Below are 27,023 nucleotides of genomic sequence, written 5' to 3' on the forward strand. Positions count from 1 at the left end.
TAAACCTTAATCTTTTGCCAAAATATTTGTAGCTTATGTTCCCATTTAACAAGGTTTTCTGGTCAAAACTATGCACCCACATCCTTCTAATGAACTTGGTGTCCAATAAAACATGGACTTTCAGTCATCCCATGAAGGTGACTTTATGTGCATAGTACATCTCTGTCTGCGAATATGCCTAATGAGGTATGGAAGGACACTTATTATCTAAACAAAGACATTCCACTGGTGCTAGAGAGCTACAGACGGAAGTTTTTTCCGCCTACTGGAAATAAAGCCAAGCTTTCTTCTTCCTTCAGCAGTGAGGATTGCTGTCCTCCTCTTTATCATTCTCTCTCTCTCTTTTTTTTTTAATGGGCCAAACTCTACCAAATAACAAGATAAACTTTGTGTAAGCCTTGGTAAGAGCAGAGTGTCTGACACCTTATGACCTTATGGTGCTATAATACTCAAAGCAAAAGCAAAATCACCTATGACCAGAAAAGGGAGTCACAGGAAATCTAGAAGACTTATTGGCCAAGAGACCTGCAGCCTCATAGTTCCTTAGCTCTCCAGAAGAACTCTCATGTGAAATGAAGTCAGTGGTGTTTCAAGTGCTTGAAACCCTCGTTACTCTACCTCTAAATGTGAATTAATTAGGCAAGTTTACTAGCAGTTACTAGACCTCAAAAGCAAGAGAATCAGGCATTATTCTACTAAATATTGGTCTCCATAACTCCTCTATTTTCTTTAGGAAAAGTTAGTTAGCCTAAGACATTTGGCATAAGGCCTATGCCAAAGCTATGTTGGGGTCAGCCAGGAAGGATTCCTGGGGGTCTCCTTGAAAATATTACAGTAATTGAAGAAATCTTCAACCTATTGCCCCTCAGTACTGTTGGTCCCTTGTACTTGATTTTTCCCCTTAAGTTTTATTCCAATTTCTAACATTACCATTCCCTCTTCCTTCTCAGCAACTAGTCCTTCAAAGTAGAACTTAAACAATGACCAGACATGGCCCTGCAACAGAGCGTATCCTTCTACGTTTAGCATGCAATCATGAATCACAGGTACAAGACCCCTTGAACAGACGTGGTTTTGGTGACTACATGTAGGACTTACTGCTTTTACCCAAGAAGAGGATCAGACATCCTAAGTAGCTCAGAAATTTTTCTGGAGCTCTTGAATGTGTAGAGGCAAGAAAGATTAAGCAACCTGTTGCCTTACATGAGGCATACTATCTTCTTATGTTTTCTTTTGAATTCAGGATTTCAAGGTTGGGGAAGGAGTGGGAAAGTAGCCATGGACATGTGAGAATGTGGATGATCCTTTTACATAGTCAGGAACGGTCAAATTCTATGCTTTATGTTGTTTGCTAAAAGACACTTTCCAAAGCTTTCAACAGAAAATGTAATGGCACACATGCCTATTCTTGGTGAACCCAGACTTTTTGTCTAGTCTGTGATAGTCAATTTTGAAGGACTGCTTAGGGTAATGAATCCTTCAAGTTGTAAAGGTGAAGGGCAGTTTTTGGACAATTCCCATTTTGCTGTAGGAAAACTAATCTGGAAGAAGTAAAAGGGAGAGATTGAAGTGGGAGAGAACAGAGGTGGAAAATGAGTTCAGTTGATCAAATATTTGTTAAGCACCCACTGTATGTCGGGCCCTTACAAGGAAGCAAGCAAAGAACAAAAGCATGTGATGGCCTTGCTCCTAAGAAGCTAGAGACCAGTAACTTGGATTGCTATAGAGCAGAAAAACGTCCACAAGCCCCTACAATACAGCACTGGCATAGGATGAAGAAGAAGTTTCTTTCTATGAGATCAATAGCATACAACCAAATAAGAAAGTCAAAAGTTACACAAAGTTCAAAAACCTAAGGCACCAACCTTTAAGAGATCTGAGTGTTGGTGGTGACTTTGGAAGGAAAGTTATTATTAGGATTATTTTAGTACTAAGAGTTTTGAGCTGTCTATCCAATATTTTCATCTGCACCTCTGCTTTGGTAATACTGTGTGTATGTGTGCGTGCGTGTGTGTGTGTGTACGTGTGCCTTTTCATGTGTTTGAAATATATTATCTATCCCACACTCCACATTGGTTTGGGGGTTAATTACATACAGGTTGATCTGAATCTATACTCTTAGGAACGGGGTTAAGCTACTCTACCACATTGTGAAGAGTTGATATGTAAGAGACTCTGAACATCTTATAAATTATCTTTAAAATGTTTCCTTTTTCGTGAAGGGAAGAATAAGTATTTGTAAACAAATGCAAAAATTTCTTTAACTAAATGAAAGAACAGTTAGTTAACCTTGTTGTGATTAGCAGAGAGGATAGCTGCAGACACTATAAAATCACTCAGCAACAAGATTTGACAAAACGTTAAAGATGGCTCTATTTTTCCTGTTTTATACGGGAAAATATTAAGGCCCTGGGAATTGAAGTACTTTTCCCAACAGTGGAGTAAATGTCAGAGTCAAGGCTGTGTTTTACATCTCGGTTTCCCCACACATCCCACCCTATGGTTCTGTTGTGCTGTTCCTTTGTGTGACTCCTCAAAGCCTGGTTAAAGGTGATACCGTATCAAATTGTATTAACTCAGTAGCACAAAACACCAGGGAATTGATTTATAAGAGTATTAGCCTTGTGGCATTACTGAAGACCCATCTGATTAGTAGTTATCGAGTAGTCACCCTGGCTAAATATATGGGTTTGATTTTTAATTTTGAAAATGAAAAATATTTTAAAATCTATGTCTTACATCCATATCCCCAGGAAATTTTAATCAAGCTTTAAAACTTCCAAATTTAGATAAACTCATGTTTTTTGTTGTTTTAATTTTCACTCAATGAAAATAGAAAAAAAACTAATTGGATAGAACAGCACAGCAGAAGCATTACTTATCGCCAAAAATGGGATGCAACAAGACTGAAGAAGAAAATGCAGGACAGTGCTTAAAAAAGCAGTCTAATGAAAAGTGGGGTCTCCTCAGGGTGTCCTTAGGTAGACATTGCAGCAGAACTGCAAAGTTTTCTTTAGAAGGCTAGGGAAGAGAGGAGGAAACAGAGAAGGGGCAAGAGTGGAAAATAGAATGAGGCTCAGAATACCAAGCGTTAGTGCTGTCCCTATCACCTTCCTCACTTGATCACTGGGTGATCTTGGGCAAGTTTCTTCCTTTCCCTCAGCTCATTTCCTCATCTGGAAGGTAAGTCACTAGACAAGATAGTCTTTGATGTTCATTGTAACTCTAACTGATCTTCCCCAAGCAAATAGCTGGGAAAGACACTGTGCCCACAATATGCAAGACACAAGGTTTACAAGCAAAGAACAAATCAAAACAAAAGATGTTTTAAAACCCCTAATGTCACTTGAATTCTTACAAATAAGCAATGGTACATCATACTTTTACAAAGTCCTTCTGTGATTTCATTTTTAAAATCATTTCAAGTTTTATTTTACTTCATATTAAGATAATGGGAGATAAAGTGTTACATGGGTTCATGCAGGAATATATGTAAGAGACACAAAAATCCACAATAGGTAATTGTTATGTTAGTAGTTCCCTTTACTGAGGGGGAGCAGACAAAAGAATGTTAGAAAAAGCTTCATAAAGTGGATTATATAGAATGTGCTTTAAAAGAGTTTGGTATTTTATTGAGTGGGAAAGAGAAATACGAGGAGTTATTGTTCAAGGGTTAAAGCTATGCAAAATGAGTCAATTACAGAGATAGGCTCTAAAACATAGTACCTATAGTTATTACTGAGGTATTTTGTATTTAACAATTTGTTAAGAAGGTCGATCTTAGGGGTTCTGACAACAACAACAACAACAATAAAGGGACATAGGAAACATTTGGAGGTGATGGATATATTATTACCTGGATATTGGTTGTGGTAACAAGAGTAATATCTATGTGCAAATTTGCCAAACTGTATGCATTAATTACGTACAGTGTTTGTATAACAATTTTACTTCAGTTCCTACTATATTACCTGGCAAACAATACTTTATACTTAAAGTAAGAGCAATGATTATTGCATGTGCATGTTGAAAATAATAAAGAAAGGCCGGGCGCAGTGGCTCAAGCCTGTAATCCCAGCACTTTGGGAGGCCGAGACGGGCGGATCACGAGGTCAGGAGATCGAGACCATCCTGGCTAACACCGTGAAACCCCGTCTCTACTAAAAACACAAAAAACTAGCCGGGCGAGGTGGCGGGCGCCTGTAGTCCCAGCTACTCCGGAGGCTGAGGCAGGAGAATGGCGTAAACCCGGGAGGCGGAGCTTGCAGTGAGCTGAGATCCGGCCACTGCACTCCAGCCCGGGCTACAGAGCAAGACTCCGTCTCAAAAAAAAAAAAAAAAAAAAAAAAAAAGAAAAGAAAATAATAAAGAAAGCAGGTGACAGTAAGACATCCTGAGTCTTTTGGAAATAAATAGCATTCACCTGCTTTCTCATCCATTGAGATATCACCACATTTATGTACTTGTGTGTCCCTGGAAGTTTCTTGTGGGAGATTTAGTTATTCTTTTTTCGTTAGGCTCTACTAACCAAGAACAAATCACAGACTCAGACAGCATCATAAAAAGGCCCAGACCCACGATGTCCAGAGACTCCAGGCTCAACCCACATTGATGCTGGCCCTTCAGCCATGAGACTCCATTTGCTTCTTCTTATTCTCCTTCTTTTTTCAATTCTTTTATCCCCAGGTAAGTTGGTAGCTGATTACTACAAGGTTCTGCAGATTAGAAGGCTATATCCCTGGCCAGACAAGATCCTAGAATCAGTCCTGTGGGTTCAAGAACCTAATATTTACAGCTTCAGTAGGACAATAATAGGGAAAAATAGAAAAGAGACTCATTTAGCAGTAGTTCCGGTTGATAAGATTCCATCCATGTTTTTTGAACTAGTGAGTGGATATAATAATGGATGCTGCTGAAATTCAATCCTGTCAGATCAAACTGCCTACATATAAATTTCCATGTCCCACCAAGGCATCTCAAGATACAAAGTAAGAATACAACAGAATGTGACCTCAATGAGATGTCTTTGTGGGACCTCGAAATTTATATGCAGGCAGTTAGATCTGACAGGATTGAATTTCAGCAGCATTTATTATTATATTTGCAGAGGTTGCAGTGAGACAAGATCGCGCCATTGCACTCCAGCCTAGGCGACAGAGTGAGACTCCAGAGAGAGAGAGAGAGAGAGAGAGAGAGAGAGAGAGAGAGAGAAAGGAAGGAAGGAAGGGAGGGAGGGAGAGAGAGAGGAAGGAAGGAAGGAAGGAAGGAAGGAGAGAGAAAGAAAAAGAAAGAAAAGCAAGCAAGCAAGCAAGCAAGCAAGCATTGGTGAGGGAGAGTGAGTGAGAGTGAGTGTGTTTGGGCCCCTACTGATGATGCTAAACTATCACAAGCCCACACTCAGCCTTTCAACATTTGCTGGAGATTCACTTGTTTCCTTGTTATCTCCACCAAGGGCAGCTTCCTCCTGCTTCTGCTGCTGCAACTCAGCTAGGCACAAAGCATCTGTGGATCCGTTCTTTTTTAAGCAGGGCTTCATCACTCTGAATTTAAGTTAATTAGCTTTTTTTGAGACCTCAGTTCTGTGTTTTAAAATGAAATCTATGATCTATAGATTATCCAGCTTATTCTCTTTGTCAGGGCAAGAGCATTTTTCTATAACTTTCTAAATTCTTTTTTTTTTTTTTTTTTTTTTTGAGACTGAGTCTGGCTCTGTCGCCCAGGCTGGAGTGCAGTGGCCGGATCTCAGCTCACTGCAAGCTCCGCCTCCCGGGTTTATGCCATTCTCCTGCCTCAGCCTCCGGAGTAGCTGGGACCACAGGTGTCCGCCACCTAGCCCGGCTAGTTTTTTGTATTTCTTAGTAGAGACGGGGTTTCACCGTGTTAGCCAGGATGGTCTCGATCTCCTGACCTTGTGATCCGCCCGTCTCGGCCTCCCAAAGTGCTGGGATTACAGGCTTGAGCCACCGCGCCCGGCTAACTTTCTAAATTCTAAACAAAAGTAAAAGTTCACTTCTTTTCAGAATCCCCACGTGTCAGAAAGTGTTACTATTATCATCAGTTTAGTGATATTTATGGAATACCAAGTTGACTCTAATATCAGCTTTTGGGTTAAATTCTTTCTTTCTGATATGTAGCCTTTGAAATTTTATTTGCTGCAGATCTCTTGGTAGTGAACAATTTTCATTTTTATCTGTCAATTTCATATTGTGATTTTTGATCTTGAAAGACAGCATTACTGAGTACCCAATTCTGTATTAACAGTTATTTGCTCTCAACATTTGTTGATACTAGTTTACTCATTTTTAGTTTTTGCTTTACTATAATAATCAGATAAATATTATTTCATTATAAATTATCCTTTTTTTCAATGTTTGTATGGTCTGGTGTTTGGTTTTAATGTTTTATAATTTAACTAAAGTGAGTTTATTTTTATATCATCTGTTAGAAATATATTCTTTGAATCAATGGATTTATACCTTTTCTTAATTTCTTTTTGAGAATCTCTTGAAATGGTGAATCCTTTTACACTTCTCTCCCCCCATATTTGAATTAAATAAATGTTAGACCTTGTGTTTCCATGTTACATTCTGGGTATATCATTTAAACATTTTTTTCTTCACTAGTTATCCTCTTACCTGTGTCTAATATATCATTAATAACTTGCATTTATTTTTAATTTTTTTTTTTGGAGATGGAGTCTCGCTCTGTTGTCCAGGCTGGAGTGCAGTGGTGCGATCTTGGCTCACTGCAACCTCCACCTCCCGGGTTCAAGCGATTCTTCTATCTCAGCCTCCTGAGTAGCTGGGACTACAGGCACCTGCCACCATGCTCGGCTAATTTTTATATATATATTTTTTAGTAGAGACAAGATTTCACCATCTTGGGCATGCTGGTCTTGAACTCCTGACCTCGTGATCCACCCATCTTGGCCTCCCAAAATGCTGGGATTACAGGCATGAGCCACCACGCCCAGCCAGACCTGCCCGTTTTTTCTATCATCTATATTGTTTTACTATTGTTTTTACATCTTTGTAATAGTAGATTGTTTCTTTAAACAATTGATACATACCTGCTTAATTATTTCTCCACATTGACGATTTCAATACATCTAGTTTTAAAGGGTTTAGATATGCTATTCATTTCATTAACTTTTATTCATGGTGTCTTGCTTACCTGATCATTTTTAATACTGAACTCATTGTTCATCCTTAACCTGACATCATTTTATGGTCTGAAATGAGAATGCTATTATCCAGACTTCCTCTGTGAAGCTGACTCAATGCTTTAACTCAATATAGAAGTTTCAGCATTAACAAACTGGAACTTCTGATGGCCCAAGAGTCAGTAGTACCATCATTAGCATTACTGATCATAGCAGATCTTCCCAGAAGATCTGGGAAACCCTCACCCCCTCCATCAGCTATCCAATACAAAGTGCCCACTGCTCAAGCTCCAGTTCACAGACTATTTTTGTGTTTGAAAGAGGAGATATTTTAAGAACTTGCCTAACCATTTTCAGGGATAGAAATGTTTCAAAGAGATCCTCTACTATATATATGTTCTATAGCAGCAGTCACTTGAGAGCAGCTCACTTGCAGTCATGGCCAAAAGCCTAAATCTTTCTTTCATTCTAGTCACACCTATTTTGTATCTTTTGGGGATATCTCAGATTCAGATGCATTCATAGTATTCTATGATTTGCGACACTACTATAGATTCTTCAAAATGTTACAACATTCCAATGGTATGTTGGGAGGTATAGAAGGAGAGGAAAAACAATGGGCTCAAATCTCCTCTGACTTCTCTTCTTACAATATGTTTCATTGTTCAAAACTTTTAGAACTATATTAATACAGCATTGACAGTGGGCATTCTTCTTTTCCTTCTGACTTTAATAGGATTGAAGGAAGTGTTTTGCTATGAAATTGCTATATGGGTTGTATTCAGATAAATTTTGACTTTATAAAGCCAATATTCTCCTCTATATTTTTAAATGCTTACCAGGATTCACAGTATTATTTTCAGTTCTCCCTGTTTAAAGGCATATTTAAATAACTTGATGACTTGGGTATAGTATATATGTTACTGTGCTACAGAAACAGAAAAACCACCACCATATTATATTCTAAGATACTTGGTACACCAATTGCACCATCTTTTTTTCATCTAAGACATTCAATTCTTCCACAGGTGGGAGCACATGAATTAGCATCATTTACTACTCGTAGCTTTCACTACAGACTTTCAGACTTATGGTGCCTAAAAGAAATAGAATACTTCTAGCTGGGTTTAAAAGCTACAAATAAACATAGAAAATATACACTATTTTGAAAGTATCACTTGTGTGTTATGCATGTATTTCAATATTATATTGCTAATTTTAATTGTTCAAAGTTAAAGAGCTTAAACCTCCCCCTCATGCATTCCTGAATCACCCATTTTTCCCACACATACATTGTTCGATACAGCATAAACCTAAGTAAATAAAGATGTGGCAAAATGAAAAAAATAAAATAACATTATACCATTCTCATCTGTGAATGGCATCAGTAGACAAATGTGAATAAAAGTAATGTGATTATAATTTTAAAAATCATATTTAATAGGATCCATTTATTATTAAATGAACATTAGGCTACTTAATGAATAATAAATCTTTGACACAATGAAAACTCTTAATGCAGAGTGAGACCAAAATGAAAGTAATAACTGTTTTTCTCCTAACCCTTGCTTTAGTTGGTCTTTCCACCAGACTGTCACTTTAAGGATATTATAATAGCACAAAGCCACCAGCTTTACCATTAGAGAGATCTTCATTAAATTATCTTTGTTGTAATAAAGGTTATCTGGAGGAAATACTGGTCTGGACACAATAATAAATGTCAAGCTTTCTAATATTTTCCACTTTTAGACACAAATTGAAAGGATCATTTATAATGTCAAAAATATACTTTTTTCTAACTAATCTATCCTATGACTAAGACGCTATTAGCAATTAAAGTAGATAGAGCAAATCTAAATGTGGAGAGAAAAAGTAATTTCCACTTGTTTGAACAGATGAAAGCACGAATAAATTGAAAGCCTGAAATATTAGCTTGGGGGAATAAAATCACTCGGGGGAGCAAAAGCAGGATATACCAGCCTTTAACTCTACACTTCCCCCAAGAAAAAATTTATAGATAGCTATGTACAAACCAAAATAGCACTGGGAGGGTTCAAGGGACCACTTAAGAAACTATAGCAACACAGTGAAGCCAAAAAAAAAAAAAAAAAGAGAGAGAGAGAGTGAAAGAAAAAACAAACAAACAAAAAAAACAAAAACGAATAGCCATATAGAAAAAACAACTCCTGAAATCAGCATACCTGAGACAGCAGAAACATCTTTTTTGGCTAGGAATGAAAAAAGCAGAAAGGGACTATCAGTATCAGCCACAAGGTGGAACCACTATGGCCCTCAGTAACCCTCTCTGGCAGAAGACACTGGCATTTTTGCCCTGCAGTAAGCAACAGCCATTTCTGAGAGAAAATCCAGAGGAAAAGATGAAGATGTACCATCCGCTCCCACATCCCTTTTCCCCCACCAAAAATACCGTGACTGTTGTGCCAAACCAGGATCGGAACTACTACCTTTCTTAATCTGCATGTGTCTCTGACATATGAGCAGCAACCATTTCAAAAGCTCCCACATAGAAATGCTCATACTAAATTTATTCTGTTACTTAAGAGTGTTTATGGATTTACATTCCATTTGTGGACTATCTCACTGGATCTTCTTTCCTGCAGTAAGAGGTGGTTTGGGTGCTGCTGAAGGTCATTGTCTCAATTTGTCTGGTGTTTGCAGAAGAGATGTCTGCAAAGTAGTAGAAGATCAAATTGGTGCCTGCCGAAGAAGGATGAAGTGCTGTAGAGCATGGTGGATTCTAATGCCAATTCCAACACCACTTATCATGTCAGATTATCAAGAACCCCTTAAACCTAAGTTGAAATGAAACTGATGTAAAATAAAAATACATCAAAAGTGAAGTTATTTGCATCTAAGAATATTGAAGTATACATATTAAGTACTTCCATCTTGATAACCATCTTGTGTTTTCAATTATCAACATAAATGAATAAATACTAATTTCAAATATACCCAATACTATTTCTTTGTGAGTCATTAACAGATCTTAACAAAACCTTTAAAAATGAGAAAACTGTTACTTTTGTTTTCCAAGATGGTGGATTGAAGGCATTGTTAGCCTGCCTCTTGCACTTGGAAAGACAAAATGGTGTGTAGAGATTCACACTGAACTTTCTTTCAAGAAGCAACACAGGAATTTAACAGGAAAATTGAAATAAGCCACAGACCATTTGAAAGAAGCAGCAGGATGCAGCTTACACCATAAGCTAGGCAGAAAATTTTGAGTTTCCAGGGTGTGAGAGGGGGATAAACTGACTGTAAGATATACACTTCCATTGGGAAACCTATCAATCTAGGCCATGGGGGAAGGCCTTAATCGTACTCAAGGCTGGAGTTGATTCAGTGAAGAGTGACGAGTATATGAGGAGTGGCATTGGGATGTGCTTTGAGTCTCCAGCACGTTCCCAGTTTCTGGCAGGATGGAGGGAAGCCATTTCTGATTCTACCTCAGAGAGGACCTCCCAGAAGTCTGCCAGCTAACTCAAATGGTGGTCACAGGTTGAGAGAACCTCCCAACTGAAATGTTTGATATAATTTTCTGTGGGGACAAACTCCCCAGGCCAGAACTGAGAGGTGAGTGGGACGTGTGATGCAGCAGCAAGCACAGGAGCTGGATGCCCCTGCTCTGCAGGTGGATCAGGAGGGGTTTGGCCTGAAGGCTGCAGTTACTGTCTCAATAGGAGAGGCTTATGGTATGGGTCAGTTTTGAGCTCTGAGTTTAGACTTCTTGAAACTTAGCTAACTACTCCCAGTGGAACACTGTGGGTGTGAGACCTGCCTCGCCAAGGATGTGGGAGCTGGATGGGGCTTACTGCCAAGCTGCTACTCCCCATTCTTCATATGGACTCTCCTTGTACAGAGGCAGAGGCAGCTTCACTTCTCTCTGGAAAATTACCCCAGTGGCCTAAGAACTGCCTTCCAGGCCGGGCGCGGTGGCTCAAGCCTGTAATCCCAGCACTTTGGGAGGCCGAGACGGGCGAATCATGAGTTCAGGAGATCGAGACCATCCTGGCTAACACGGTGAAACCCCGTCTCTACTAAAAATACAAAAAAAAAAAATTAGCCGGGCGAGGTGGCGGGCGCCTGTACTCCCAGCTACTCGGGAGGCTGAGGCAGGAGAATGGCGTGAACCCGGGAGGCGGGGCTTGCAGTGAGCTGAGATCCGGCCACTGCACTCCAGCCTGGGCAACAGAGCCAGACTCCGTCTCAAAAAAAAAAAAAAAAAAAAAAAAAAAGAACTGCCTTCCAATTCCCACTGGAGCCACTGCTTGTCCCACACGTAGAGAGCCAGAGCATCACTTTACCTGACCTAGTTCCCACTTGGTTTTGCTCAACCACATACCCTGGTAGATTAACACAAATAACAGAAGAAACTTTTAGAAGCCCTTTGGCTCTATCCGTTCCCTGAGACACCAGAGTACCTCCCATGGGTAACATAAGGCAAGTCCAAATCTCACCACTACCACCACAGCTGGCAGTCTTTTGCAAGCACCACTTCCTGGCTGAAGGCCAACTGACACAGTCCATTAGAGCATCTTGAATTCAGAACATACAATGTCATGACAGGCCGGGGAGCCTCCTCTGCCCTAATTTGGCTCTCTATCACACATTCTCACACACACACACACACACACACGTCACACACACACATCAACCTACTGGCAAACCGAGGTAAACACACACACACACACACACACACGTCACACACACACATCAACCTACTGGCAAACCGAGGTAAACGCACACACACACACACACACACACACACCTGCTCAATTCAGGCCATTATCCCTGATGAACATCGATGCAAAAATTCTCAATAAAATACTGGCAAACCGAATCCAGCAGCACATCAAAAAGCTTATCCACCACGATCAAGTGGGCTGCATCTTTGGGGTGAAAGACTGATTCAACATACACAAATCAATAAATGTAATTGATCACATAAACAGAACCAAAGGCAAACACCAGACAATTATTTTGATACACGCAAAAATGCCTCTGATAAAATTCAACATCCCTTCCTGTTAAAAACTCTCAATAAACTACGTATTGATGGAACATACCTTAAAATAATAAGAGCTATTTCATACAGCCAATATCATAAAGAATAGGCAAAAGCTGGAAGCATTCCATTTGAAAACTGGTACAAGACAAGGAAGCCCTCTGTAACCACTTCTATTCAACATAGTATTGGAAGTTCTTGCCAGGGCAATCAGGCAATAGAAAGAAATAAAGGGTATTCCAATAGGAAGAGAGAAAGTCAACTTGTCTCTGTTTGCAGATGGCATGACTTCCTATTTAGAAAACCTCATCATCTCAACTGAAAAACTTCTTGAACTGATAAGCAACTTCACCAAGTTCTCAAGATACAAAATCATTGTGCAAAAATCACAAGCATTCCATTACACCAACAATAGTCAAGCAGAGAGCCAAATCAACAATGAACTCCCATTCACAATTGCTACAAAGAGAGTAAAATACCTAGGAATACAACTAGGAGTACAACGGATGTGAAGGACCTCTTCAAGGACAAATGCAAACCACTGCTCAAGGTAATAAGAGAGGACACAGACGAATGGAAAAACATTCCATCCTCATGAATAGGAAGAATCAATATTGTGAAAATGGCCATACTGCCCAAACATTATAGATTCAATGCTATACCCATCAAAATACCGTTGACATTTTTCACAGAATTAGAAAGAACTATTTGAAATGTCATATGGAATCAAAGAATACCCCATATAGCCAAGACAATCATAAACAAAAATCACAAAGCTGGAGGCATTACGCTAACTTCAAACTGTACTAGAAGGCTACGGTACCAAAACAGCAGGCTACTGTTGCCAAAACAGACATATAGACCAATGGAGCAGAGCAAAGACCTCAGAAATAACACCACACATCTATGACCACCTGATCTTTGACAAACCTGACAAAAACAAGCAAGGGAGAAAGGATCTCCTATTCAGTAAATGATGCTGGGAAAACTGGCTTGCCATATACAGAAAACCAAAACTTGACCCCTTCCTTACACCTTATACAATAATTAACTCAAGCTGGATTAAAGATTTAAATGTAAAATCCAAAACCATAAAAACCCTAGAAGAAAACCTAGGCAATATCATTCAGGACACAGGCAAGGACAAAGATTTCATGACAAAAATGTCAAAAGCAATTGCAACAAAAGCCAAAATTGGCAAATCGGATCTAATTAAACTAAAGACCTTCTGCACAGCAAAGAAACTATCATCAGCATGAGCAATCAACCTACAGGATGGGAGAAAATTATTGCAACCTACCCATCGGACAAAGGTCTAATAACAAAAATTGACAAGGAACTTAAACATATTTACAAGCAAAAAAAACAAACAACCCCATCAAAAGTGAGCAAAGGATATGAACAGAAACTTATCAAAAGAAGACATTTATCTAACCAACAAATATATTTTTTAACAGCTCAACAATACTGATCATCAGAGAAGTGAAAATCAAAACTACAATGAGATACCATCTCACACCCATCAGAATGGTGATTATTAAAAAGTTAAGAAACAATAGATGCTGGTGAGGCTGAGAAGAAAGAGGAACGATTTTACACTGTTGGGGAAACTGTAAATTAGTTCAACCATTGTGGAAGACAGTATGGTGATTCCTCAAGGATCTAGAACCAGAAACACCATTTGACCCAGTAATCCCATTAGTGGCTATATACCCAAAGGAATATAAATCATTCCACTATAAAGACACATACACATGTAAGTTTATTGCAGCACTATATACAATAGCAAAGACATGAAACCAACCCAAATGCGCTTCAGTGCTAGACTGGATAAAGAAAATGTGGTACCTATACACCATAAAATACTATGCAGTCATAAAAAGGAATGATATCATGTCTTTTGCAGGCACATGGATGAAGCCATCATACTGAGCAAACTAACACAGTAACAAAAAAATCAAACACGGCATGTTCTCACTAATAAGTGAAAGTTGAACATTGAGAAAACAAGGACACAGTGAGGGGAATAACACACAACACGGCCCGCTGGGGACTGGGGGTGAGGGAAGAGAACTTAGAGGATGAGTCAATAGGTGCAACAAACCATCATGGCAAAGGATACCTATATAACAAACCTGTACGTTCTGCACATGTATCCCGTATTTTTTAAATTTAAAAACAGGAAATACTTATGTACATACATACATACATACATACACACACACATTCTTCCCGGATCTTCATTCCTGGTAAGCCAAGGAACCTGGAGAAACACCAGAATTCTGTCCCTCTGAAAATGCAGTACAGGTCTACCTTCATCAGCAAAAAATTTTGGACCAAATGTGGTAACTGCAGGTCCACCCCACAATGAGTAACTGAAAATTGAGGCAGTATTTCAGATCCAAAAAAACTGATGAAGCAATTCGTGACACATTTGGGTTGTTTTTGCCTTTTCCTACTATGAAGAATGCTAGTAGGAAGAAGGAAGAACGGTGTACAAATATCTGTTTGATTCTCTGCTTTCAGAATCCTTTGCTTGTTTGTGTGTTTGTTTGTTCTTTCCTGAGACAGGACATCACTCCAGTCAGCCAGGCTTTTCCAGTCTGTAATTTTTGTTCTTTCCTTTTGTCAAGTTTTAGAAGATTTTACTTAATTTCTATTGAATTTTAAGGCATTTTTAGATGTGTATTAAAACATTATCTCACATGCTGTGTGTTACATTTCATTTATTTTCATCGTCCTTTTTTATTTTATTATTTTATTTTATTATAGTTTATATTCTAGGGAATATATGAACAAAGTGCAGGTTTGTTACATATGTATACATGTGCCATGTTGGTGTGCTGCACCCATTAACTCGTCATATACATTAGGCGTATCTCCTAATGCTATCCTTCCCTCCTCCCCGCACCCCACAACAGGCCCTGGTGTGTGATATTCTCCTTCTTGTGTCCAGGTGTTCTCATTGTTCAATTCCCATCCATGAGTGAGAACATGTGGTGTTTGGTTTTCTGTTCTTGCAGTAGTTTGCTGAGAATGATGGTTTCCAGCTGCATCCATGTCCCTACAAAGGACATGAACTCATCCTCTTTTATGGCTGCATAGTACTCCCTGGTGTATATGCGCCACATTTTCTTAATCCAGTCTATCATTGATGAACATTTGGGTTGGTTCCAAGTCTTTACTGTTGTGAATAGTGACGCAATAAACATATTGTGCATGTCTTTATAGCAGCATGATTTATAATCCTTTGGGGATATAGCCAGTAATGGGATGTCTGGGTCAAATGGCATTTCTAGTTCTAGATCCTTAAGGAATCGCCATGCTGTTTTCCACAATGGTTGAACTAGTTGATAGTTGACAGTTCTACCAACAGTGTAAAAGTGTTCCTATTTCCCCACATCCTCTCCAGCACCTGTTGTTTCCTGACTTTTTAATGATCACCATTCTAACTGGTGTGAGACGGTATCTCATTGTGGTCTTGATTTGCATTTCTTTGATGGCTAGTGATGATGAGCATTTTTTCATCTGTCTGTTGACTGCATAAATGTCTTCTTTTGAGAAGTGTCTGTTCATATCCTTTGCCCACTTTTTGATGGGATTGTTTTTGTTTTTTTTTTTTTTTTCTTGTAAATTTCTTTGAGTTCTTTGTAGGTTCTGGATATTAGCCCTTTGTCAGATGAGTAGATTGCAAAAATTTTCTCCCATTCTGTAGGTTGCCTGTTTATTCTGATGGTAGTTTCTTCTGCTGTGCAGAAGCTCTTTAGTTTAATTAGATCCCATTTGTCAATTTTGGCTTTTGTTGCCATTGCTTTTGTTGTTTTAGACATGAAGTCCTTGCCCATGCTTGTGTCCTGAATGGTATTGCCTAGGTTTTCTTCTAGGGTTTTTATGGTTTTAGGTCTAACATTTAAGTCTCTAATGCATCTTGAATTAATTTTTGTATAAGGTGTAAGGAAAGGATCCAGTTTCAGCTTTCTACTTATGGCTAGCCACTTTTCCCAGCAGTATTTATTAAATAGGGAATCCTTTCTCCATTTCTTGTTTTTGTCAGGTTTGTCAAAGATCAGATAGTTGTAGAAGTGTGGTATTATTTCTGAGGGCTCTGTTCTGTTCCATTGGTCTATAGCTCTGTTTTGGTACCAGTACCATGCTGTTTTAGTTACTGTAGCCTTGTAGTATAGTTTGAAGTCAGGTAGTGTGATGACTCCAGCTTTGTTCTTTTGACTTAGGATTGTCTTGGCAATGCGGGCTCTTTTTTGGTTCCATATGAACTTTAAAGTAGTTTTTTCCAATTCTGTGAAGAAAGTCACTGGTAGCTTAATGGGGATGGCATTGAATCTATAAATTACCTTGCACAGTATGGCCATTTTCACTATATTGATTCTTGATTCTTCCTATCCATGAGCATGGAATGTATGGAATGTTCTCCCATTTGTTTCTGTCCTCTTTTATTTCATTGAGCAGTGGTTTGTAGTTCTCCTTGAAGAGGTCCTTCACATCCCTTGTAAGTTAGATTCCTAGATATTTTATTCTCTTTGAAGCAATTGTGAATGGGAGTTCACTTATGATTTGGTTCTCTGTTTGTCTGTCATTGGTGTATAAGAATGCTTGTGATTTTTACAAATTGATTTTGTATCCTGAGACTTTGCTGAAGTTGCTTATCAGCTTAAGGAGATTTTGGGCTGAGAGGATGAGGTTTTCTAAATATATAATCATGTCATCTGCAAACAGGGACAATTTGACTTCCTCTTTTCCTAATTGAATACCCTTTATTTGTTTCTCTTGCCTGGTTGCCCCGGCCAGAAGTTCAACACTATGTTGAATAGGAGTGGTGAAAGAGGGCATCCCTGTCTATGCTTCCAGTTTTTGCCTATTCAATATGATATAGGCTGTGGGTTTGTCATAAATAGCTCTTATTATTTTGAGATATGTTCCATCAATTCTGAATTTATTAAGTTTTTAGCATGAAGAGCTGTTGAATTTTGTCAAAGGCCTTTTCAGCATCTATTGAGATAATCATGTGGTTTTTGTCTTTGGTTCTGTTTATATGCTGGATTACGTTTATTGATTTGTGTATGTTGAACCAGTCTTGCATCCCAGGGATGAAGCCCACTTGATCATGGTGGATAAGCTTTTTGAAGTGCTGCGGATTTGGTTTACCAGTATTTTATTGAGGATTTTTGCATGGATGTTCGTCAGGGATATTGGTCTAAAATTCTCTTTTTTTGTTGTTGTGTCTCTGCCAGGCTTTGGTATCAGGATGGTGTTGGCCTTATAAAATGAGTAAGGGAGGATTCCCTCTTTTTCTATTGGTTAGAATAGTTTCAGAAGGAATGGTACCAGCTCCTCCTTGTACATCTGGTAGAATTCGGCTATGAATCTTTCTGGTTCTGGACTTTTTTGTTGGTAGGCTATTAATTATTGCCTCAATTTCAGAGCCTGTTATTGGTCTATTCAGGGATTCAACTTCTTCCTGGTTTAGTCTTGGGAGAATGTGTGTGTCCAGGAATTTATCCATTTACTCTAGGTTTTCTAGCTTATTTATGTAGAGGTGTTTTTAATATTCTCTGATGGTACTTTGTATTTCTGTGGGGTCAGTGGTGATATCCCCTTTATCATTTTTTATTGCATCTATTTGATTCTTCTCTCTTTTCTTCTTTATTAGTCTTGCTAGCTGCCTATCAATTTTGTTAATCTTTTCAAAAAATCAGCTTCTGGTTTCATTGACTTTTTGAAGGGTTTTTTGTGTCTCCGTCTCCTTCAGTTCTGCTCTGATCTTAGTTATTTCTTACCTTCTGCTAGCTTTTGAATGTGTTTGCTCTTGCTTCTCTAGTTCTTTTAGTTGTGATATTAGGATGTCAATTTTAGATCTTTCCTGCTTTCTCTTGTGAGAATTTAGTGCTATAAATTTCCCTCTACACACTGCTTTAAATGTGTTCAGAGATTCTGGTATGATGTATCTTTGTTCTCATTGGTTTCAAAGAACATCTTTATTTCTGCCTTCATTTCATTTTGTAACCAGTAGTCATTCAGGAGCAGGTTGTTTAGTTTCCATTTAGTTGAGCAGTTTTGATTGAGTTTCTTAATCCTGAGTTCTTGTTTGATTGCACTGTGGTCTGAGAGACAGTTTGTTATAGTTTATGTTCTTTTATATTTCCTGAGGAGTGCTTTACTTCCAACTATGTGGTCAATTTTGGAATAAGTGCGATATGGTGTTGAGAAGAATGTATATTCTGTTGGTGTGGGGTGGAGAGTTCTGTAGATGTCTATTAGGTCTGCTTGGTGCAGAGTTGGGTTCAATTCCTGTATATCCTTAACTTTCTGTCTCGTTGATCTGTCTAATGTTGACAGTGGGGTATTAAAGTCTCCCATTATCATTGTGTGGGAGTCTAAGTCTATTTGTAAGTCTCTAAGGACTTGCTTTATGAATCTGGGTGCTCCTGAATTGGGTGTATATATATTTTGGATAGTTAGCTCTTCCTGTTGAATTGATCCCTTTACGATTGTGTAATGGCCTTCTTTGTCTCTTTTGATCTTTCTTGGTTTAAACTCTGTTTTATCAGCGACTAGGATTGCAACCCCTGCCATTTTTTGTTTTCCATTTGCTTGATAGATCTTCCTCCATCCCTTTATTTTGAGCCTGTGTGTGTCTCTGCACGTGAGATGGGTCTCCTGAATACAGCAAACTGGTGGGTCTTGTCACCACCAGGCCTGCCCTATAAGAGCTCCTGACTCTTTATCCAACTTGCCAGTCTGTGTCTTTTAATTGGAACATTTAGCCCATTTACATTTAGGTTAATATTGTTACATGTGAACTTGATCCTGTCATTATGATGTTGGCTGGTTATTTTGCTCATTAGTTGATGCAGTTTCTTCCTAGCATCGATGGTCTTTACATTTTGGCATGTTTTTGCAGTGGGTGGTATGGGTTGTTCATTTCCATGTTTAGTGCTTCCTTCAGGAGCTCTTGTAGGGCAGGCCTGGTGGTGACAAAATCTCTCAGCATTTGCTTGTCTGTAAGGATTTTATTTCTCCCTCACTTATGAAACTTAATTTGGCTGGATATGAAATTCTGGGTTGAAAATTCTTGGCCGGGCGCGGTGGCTCAAGCCTGTAATCCCAGCACTTTGGGAGGCCGAGACGGGCGGATCACGAGGTCAGGAGATCGAGACCATCCTGGCTAATATGGTGAAACCCCGTCTCTACTAAAAATACAAAAAACTAGCCGGGCGAGGTGGTGGGCGCCTGTAGTCCCAGCTACTCGGGAGGCTGAGGCAGGAGAATGGCGTAAACCTGGGAGGCGGAGCTTGCAGTGAGCTAAGATCCGGCCACTGCACTCCAGCCTGGGCGACAAAGCGAGACACCGTCTCAAAAAAAAAAAAAAAAAAAAAAAAAAGAAAATTCTTTTCTTTAAGAATGTTGAATATTGCCCCACCCCTCCCTTCTGGCTTGTAGAGTTTCTGCCGAGAAATCCACTGTTAGTCTAATGGGCTTCCCTTTGTGGGTAACCCGACCTTTCTTTCTGGCTGCCCTTAACATTTTTTCCTTCATTTCAACTTTGGTGAATCTGACAATTATGTGTCTTGGAGTTGCTCTTCTAGAGGAGTATCTTTGTGGCGTTCTCTGTATTTCCTGAATTTGAATGTCAGCCTGCCTTGCTAGGTTGGGGGAGTTCTCCTGGATGATATCCTGCAGAATGTTTTCCAACTTGGTTCCATTCTCCCCCTCACTTTCAGGTACACAAATCAGACGTCGATTTTGCCTTTTCCCATATTCCCATATTTCTTGGAGGCTTTGTTCATTTCTTTTTACTCTTTTTTCTCTAAACTTCTCTTCTCACTTCATTTTATTCATTTGATCTTCAATCACTGACGCCATTTCTTCCAGTTGACCGAGTCGGTTACTGAAGCTTGCGCATTTGTCATGTAGTTCTTGTGTCATGGTTTTCAGCTCTCTCAGGTCATTTAAGGACTTCTTTACATTGGTTATTCTAGTTAGCCATTCAGGAAATCTTTTTCCAAGGTTTTTAGCTTCTTTGCTATGGGTTCGAACTTCCTCCTTTAGCTCGGAGAAGTTTGATCGTCTGAAGCCTTCTTCTCTCAACTAGTCAAAGTCATTCTCTGTTCAGCTTTGTTCCATTGCTGGAGAGGAGCTGCATTCCTTTGGAGGGGGAGTGTTGCTCAGATTTTTAGAATTTTCAGTTTTTCTGCACTTCTTTTTCCCCATCTTTGTGGTTTTATCTACCTTTGGTCTTTGATGATGTTGATGTACAGATGGGGTTTTGGTGTGGATGTCCTTTCTGTTTGTTTGTTAGCTTTCTTTCTAATAGTCATGACCCTCAGCTACAGGTCTGTTGGAGTTTGCTCAAGGTCCACTCCAGACCCTTTTTGCCTAGGTGGCAGCAGTGGAGGCTGCAGAAGAGTGAATATTGCTGAACAGCAAATGTTTCTGCCTGATTATTCCTCTGGAAGCTTCGTCTCAGAGGGGTACCCGGTTGTGTGAGATGTGAGGTGTCAATCTTACCCTAGTGGGGGTGTCTCCCAGTTAGGCTACTCCAGGGTCAGGGACCCACTTGAGCAGACAGTCTGTCTGTTCTCAGATCTCAAACACCATGCTGGGAGAACCACTACTCTCTTCAAAGCTGTCAGACAGGGACATTTAAATCTGCAGAGGTTTCTGCTGCCTTTTGTTTGGCTATGCCCTCTCCCCAGAGGTGGAGTCTACAGAGACAGGCAGGCCTCTTTGAGCTGTGGTGGGCTCCACCCAGTTTGAGCTTCCCCACCACTTTGTTTACCTACTCAAGCCTCAGCAATGGCAAGCGCCCCTCCTCCAGCCTTGCAGCCTCCTTGCAGTTAGAACTTGGACTACTGTGCTAGCAATGAGGGAGGCTCTGTGGGCGTGGGACTCTCCAAGCCAGATGCGGGATATAATCTCCTGGTGTGACATTTGCTGAGATCCTTGATAAAGGACAGTGTTAGCGTGGGAGTAACCCAATTTTCCAGGTGCTGCGTATCACGGTTTCCCTTGGCTAGGAAAGGGAATTCCCTTCCCCCTTGCACTTCCTGGGTGAGGTGATGCCTCGCCCTGCTTCGGTTGTTGCTCTGTGTGCTGCATTCACTGTCCTGCCCCCACTGTCCAACAAGCCCCAGTGAGATGAACCCGGTACCTCAGTTGGAAATGCAGAAATCACCCGTCTCCTGTGTTGCTCACGCTGGGAGCTGGAGGCTGGATCTGTTCCTATTCGGCCATCTTGGAACTGCCTCTCATCGCTCCTTTAATGAACAAAAGGTTTTAGCTTAGATATCTTCCTGTTTGTCAAGTTTTTCTGATTTTGACTTTTCAAAATATGCTGTCATATACAAGAAACCCTTGGATATAAAATTCCATGAATATTTCTCTTTTCTTGCAGTCATCACTTCGGTGGATGTCATCAATTCATCTCTGGGTTATAGCATGTTTTCTTGAAAGTGTTCTGCAGTCTATTTTGGGCATTGAGAATTTCATCAAACTTAAGTGAATATTTCTACAAATTGAACGCATAGTCCCTTTTGATGCTTTATTATTTGCATATATTGCTTCCACAAGACCATTTCATGCAAAGACTTGTCATGTCCCCACAGCCAGATCATTGCAACATGATATAGAATCAATTGGTCAAAAATGGGAAGGTTATCTCTGGAATGTCTATTTGACTCCATTGATCTCTCCATTTTAATTAAGACACAATATGCTGTGTTAATTACATAACATCGCTGCACATTCTCAAATCAGAAAGTGTAGTTCCAACTTCTTGTTGTTCAATCGCGGAAAGAATGATCTTATCTCCCAGATGCACATGCTTGGAAATAATTCTCAACACACACACACACTCTCACATCCAGACACAAAGATACAAATACACACACAGACACAAACTGTTTAATACGTACACAATTGTTAACTGGCATTGTTTTACATGAAATAAGGCAAATGTGTAGCCACTGTCCTAACTCAGTTCCACTCCTATCATATTTGCCCATAACACTGATTAGTAAATCTGATTCAACTGTTCTATAATCACAATTTAAGCTGTGTCCATTAAATTCCCTGAGGAATGCAAAAGGATACAACCTAAGACACAAAACTTAATTGACTGCTGATATTTCATTGTTAAATTGGGTAATTGATGGGTAAATGTAGTGGAACCGGTGGGTGGGCATTAGTTATATAAGGGGTGAAGCAGCAAGATACTTCATTATTAAAAGGTGTTTGAAAGAAATTGAAACACAGGAGTGTGTGTATTCAGCTGAAATAATATTAGAAAACCCGGAAATAAATCTCACTTAGGGTGTTAAAAAATTGCATTAGGGGAGATTCTGGGTCAATCGTCCAACTGTGCAAACTGGATCTTGGAAGCAGGATCCCTTTCCTGCAATGAGACTTGTTTATTGGTGGTGGTGTTTCAGTGGAAACGATTTTAGAGAATGGCCCCTTCCTTTTGTGTATCTGCTGATTAGATTTCATGGCTGATTAGATTTCATGGGAAATGTGGGGTTTTAAACTCTATTTAAATGTTAACATAATTCATTCAAATGACAAAAAATCAACAGGTTCTTTGATGTGGAATCATCACAGATCCCTTTCTTCTTAGGTACAGTTATTAAAGTTGACCTACCAGAGTGAAACAATTATGGAGAATGGCCCCTTCCTTTAGTGTATTTGCTGATTAGATTTAATGGTACATTTATCATTAGGTATAGTGATCAAAGTTGACCTACCCAAGAGTAGAGATGTCCAGGACAGAACTCAGGACTCTGTAGAATCACAGAATCTTGGATGCAACACTGTTCAAGCACATAAATATGCTCATTCAGAGTGTTTCGGTGTGACATGTGTGTGAATTGCAGTGTAATGAGCATGACACGCAGACAGGTTATCAAGTGGACTCACCTCAAAATCAGTTATGGGCATTACAGAACACTGATGTCAAGTTCCCGGATCCAGAGGAAAGAAACTCCAGCATCCTGTATAAAGCCACGGCATCTGGATTTCTCATGCTTCTGGGGATCATGCTCCTGAAAATAGTGACTCCTTCCTCCTTGTGGAGCATCTTTCTCAGCAGCGCTCATTTCTTCTTCCAGGACTCTGTCCAACAGAAAGGGGAAGCCTTCTGATAGAGCACACCTGACCCATGAAAAGAAAAGGGAAAGAAAGGAGGCCAAAGGTCACACTCTCCCCATTCCACCATCCTCCCTAAAATCATCCTGATTTCATGGGCCCTGAGACCGGGGATGCTTCTGTACACCTCGAGGCCTTGCCACCTGGCCTAAATTCTATTCTCTTTCTCATTATCTTAAAATTTTTAAGAAAATCCCTAGAGCCAGGATCTTTATTCCTAGTAAGCCAAAAGTCCCAAAGAAACACCCAAATTCTGTCCCTCTTAGTTTAGGAAACAAGTCTACCTTCATCAGCATGACATTTTCCACCAAATGTGGTAACTGCAAGTCCACCACACAATGCTTAACTGGAATTGGAAGCAACATCTCAGACGATGAAAAATACATGCAACAATCCCTAAGACAAATGGTTTATTTTTCCCTTTCTTACTAAAACAACCGCCAGTTTTAACAATGGTATGCAAATCTCTTTTAGAGGCCCTGCTTTTAAATCTCTATGTTTCCTCCTGAGACACGGACTCACTCCCATCACCCAGGCATTTACAGTGTTTAATTCTGGTTATATGCTATTCTCAAATTTACAACTATTTATTTCATCTCTCTCAAATGTTGATCCATTATCACATACGTATTAAAATATTATCTCCCATGCTGTGTGATATGTTGTTTTTATATTCATCCTTTCTTAAATGAACCAAAGGTTTTAGTTGGATTAAATTGTGATTAGTCATGTTTTCTGATTTCATGATTTCTTAAATTTCGGTCATATGACCTCAATCGCTGGAAATAGAATGTCATGAGTATTTCTCTTTACTTGCAATCATATATACGGGGAATGTCATCAATTGGTATGTCGGTGATTGCATGATTTCCTGAAAGTCTTTCACAGTCTAATTTGGGCACTGAGTATTTCGTCTAAGTTCAGTGCATGTTTCCAACACTTGATGCTTTATGATTTCGGTATATAGCTTCCACAAGAGCATTTTCTGCAAAGACATGTCTTGGTCCCCACTGGTAAGTCATTTCACTCGAACACAGAATCAATAGGCTGAACACGGAAAGGTTATCGCTAGAATACTTATTAGACTGCACGGATTTCTTCTTTGATATTAAGGAAACAAATACACTATGTTATTAACTGTACTTCATTGATGATTCTCAAGTCAGAAAGTACAGGTCTGACTTCCTGTCCTTCAATGCCTGAAAAGATGATCGTAACTGCCAAAAGCACATAGTTAGAAGCACATCGCAGCTCAAACACACACACACCCAGACATATAAACAAAAACAAAGAAACACTCACATGGGCATGATTCCGCATGCCCACAAGTTCACGCAAGCAAACACATACACGCAAACACACACATTGTTTTGTAAGGACAGAATTATTCCGTACCACTGTTTTAAGTAAACTAACGCATTCCCCAGGAGTTTTAAGTGAACTCCCTGGGGAATACAAGGGGACATACCCTATGACTCATTCTTTAACTGAGTGCTGATATTGGATTGGTGGACCGCGTACCTGATGGGTGGGTGGGGTGTTCGCGGTAGGCGGGGGTGAGTTATATAAGGGCTGATGCAGCCAGGTGGCGCGTCATTTGAAGACTCTCTCGGAAGAGATAGCGTCTTTCTGCAACGTGTGGTCCCAGCAGAAAAAGCTTGTGATCCTTGCTCCTGGCGACATGGAGGCCGATTCACTCCACTTGGGAGGTGAGTGGCAGTTCAACCACTTTTCAAAACTCATATCTTCTCGGCCAGATGCAGCTTTTGCTGAAATTCAGCGGACTTCTCTACCTGAGAAGTCACCACTGTCATCTGAGACCCAAGTCAACCTCTGTGATGATTTGGCTCCCGTGGCAAGACAGCCTGCCCCCAGAAAGAAGCTTCCTCTCAGTAGCAGGAGACCTGCTGCGGTGGGGGCTGGGCTCCAGAATATGGGAAATACTTGCTACTTGAATGCTTCCCTGCAGTGCCTGACATACACACCGCCCCTTGCCAACTACATGCTGTCCCAGGAGCACTTTCAACTTTGTCAGCGTCACAAGTGCTGCATGCTGTGTACGATGGAAGCTCACATTACATGGGCCCTCCACTGTCCTGGCCACGTCACCCAGCCCTCACAGGCATTGACTGCTGGCTTCCATCGAGGCAAGCAGGAAGATGCCCATGAGTTTCTGATGTTCATTGTGGATGCCATGAAAAAGGCATGCCTTCCCGGGCACAAGCAGGTAGATCATGACTCTGAGGACACCACCCTCATCCACCAGATATTTGGAGGCTGCTGGAGATCTCAAATCAAGTGTCTCCACTGCCAGGGCGTTTCGGACACCTTTGACCCTTACCTGGACATTGTCCTGGATATCCAGGCAGCTCAGAGTGTGAAGCAAGCTTTGGAACAGGTGGTGAAGCCCGAAGAACTCAATGGAGAGAATGCCTATCATTGTGGTCTTTGTCTCCAGAAGGCGCCTGCCTCCAAGACCTTCACTCTACACACTTCTGCCAAGGTCCTCATCCTTGTATTGAAGAGATTCTCCGATGTCACAGGCAACAAACTTGCCAAGAATGTGCAATACCCTGAGTGCCTTGACATGCAGCCATACATGTCTCAGCAGAACACGGGACCTCTAGTCTATGTCCTCTATGCTGTGCTGGTCCACGCTGGGTGGAGTTGTCACAACGGACATTACCTCTCTTATGTCAAAGCTCCAGGAGGCCAGTGGTATAAAATGGATGACGCCGAGGTCACTGCCTGTAGCATCGCTTCTGTCCTGAGTCAACAGGCCTATGTCCTCTTTTACATCCAGAAGAGTGAACTGGAAAGATGCAGTGAGAGTGTGTCAATAGGCAGGGAACCAGGAGCCCTTGGCGCTGAACACAAAGACAGGCGAGCAACGCAAGGAGAGCTCCAGAGAGAACCCTGCCTCCAGGTACCCGACTTGGAGGAGCACTTGGTGGAAAGAGACACTCAGGAAAGCACCTTAGACCATTGGAAGTTCCTCCAAGAGCAAAACAAAACCAAGCCTGACTTCAACGTCAGAAAAGTCGAATGTACCCTGCCTCCCAACGTGCTTGTGATTCATCCATCAAAATACAAGGGTGGGATGAACAACCGTCATCCTGAACAGCAAAGCTCCCTGCTGAACCTCTCTTCAAGGAACCTGACACCTTAGGAGTCCATGAACACTGACACACTCACTTCTCTGCAAGGGAGGACCAGGAGATCCAAAGGGAGGAACAAACACAGCAAGAGGGCTCTGTTTGTGTGCCAGTGATCTCAGGAAAAGTCTCCACCCAAACGCAGGAGTGCATGCGCACACACACTGACACACACACACATACACGTACACACACACACACCCACGAGGGGGTTCACGCACGCACACACACACACCATCACATCACATACACAGTCAATCCGACATAAAGTAATGAGGAGCCCAGGTTTCTGTCTACACAAGAGGGACAACTGGATAGTGATGCCTGCGTTTCAGGATGAGCCCAGACATGGGAAACAAAACATCGAGTTTTGCAGTCGTGAGTCTTCTGTCTGTGTGTTTGTGTTCATGGTAGATGACATTCAGTGTGAATTTCTGAATATGACATATTGCGGTGTAGGATTGCGCATGAGGTTATTGCAGGGGACGGGGTTGACTATTTTCTCTTGGGGTGTGTTTCA

At 40.5% G+C, this 27,023-nt stretch overlaps 1 protein-coding gene and 1 long non-coding RNA gene across 3 annotated transcripts in view; one reads left to right on the forward strand and one right to left on the reverse strand.

Annotated features, from left to right (window-relative positions):
- The window catches only part of LOC135967349 (uncharacterized), a 60,609-nt gene that overhangs the window by 17,777 nt on the left and 15,809 nt on the right, over positions 1-27,023 (reverse strand). Inside the window, exons 3-4 of one of the 2 annotated variants that reach the window (XR_010581376.2) lie at positions 23,121-23,354; positions 8,584-9,880 (exon numbers count right to left, since the gene is read on the reverse strand). This is a non-coding gene — a long non-coding RNA (uncharacterized lncRNA). Of the gene's footprint in view, positions 1-8,583; positions 9,881-23,120; positions 23,355-27,023 lie in introns of those variants that run through there. The other variant, XR_010581377.1, reaches the window with a different exon arrangement.
- Positions 25,030-26,517, forward strand: LOC135967544 (ubiquitin carboxyl-terminal hydrolase 17-like). Its single transcript, XM_065531067.1, has one exon. The coding sequence runs from the start codon at positions 25,030-25,032 to the stop codon at positions 26,515-26,517; it is 1,488 nt and encodes a 495-aa protein (XP_065387139.1).

The sequence above is a fragment of the Macaca fascicularis genome, chromosome 15 (assembly GCF_037993035.2).
Source record: "Macaca fascicularis isolate 582-1 chromosome 15, T2T-MFA8v1.1".
In the NCBI taxonomy this organism is placed as follows: Eukaryota; Metazoa; Chordata; class Mammalia; order Primates; family Cercopithecidae; genus Macaca; species Macaca fascicularis.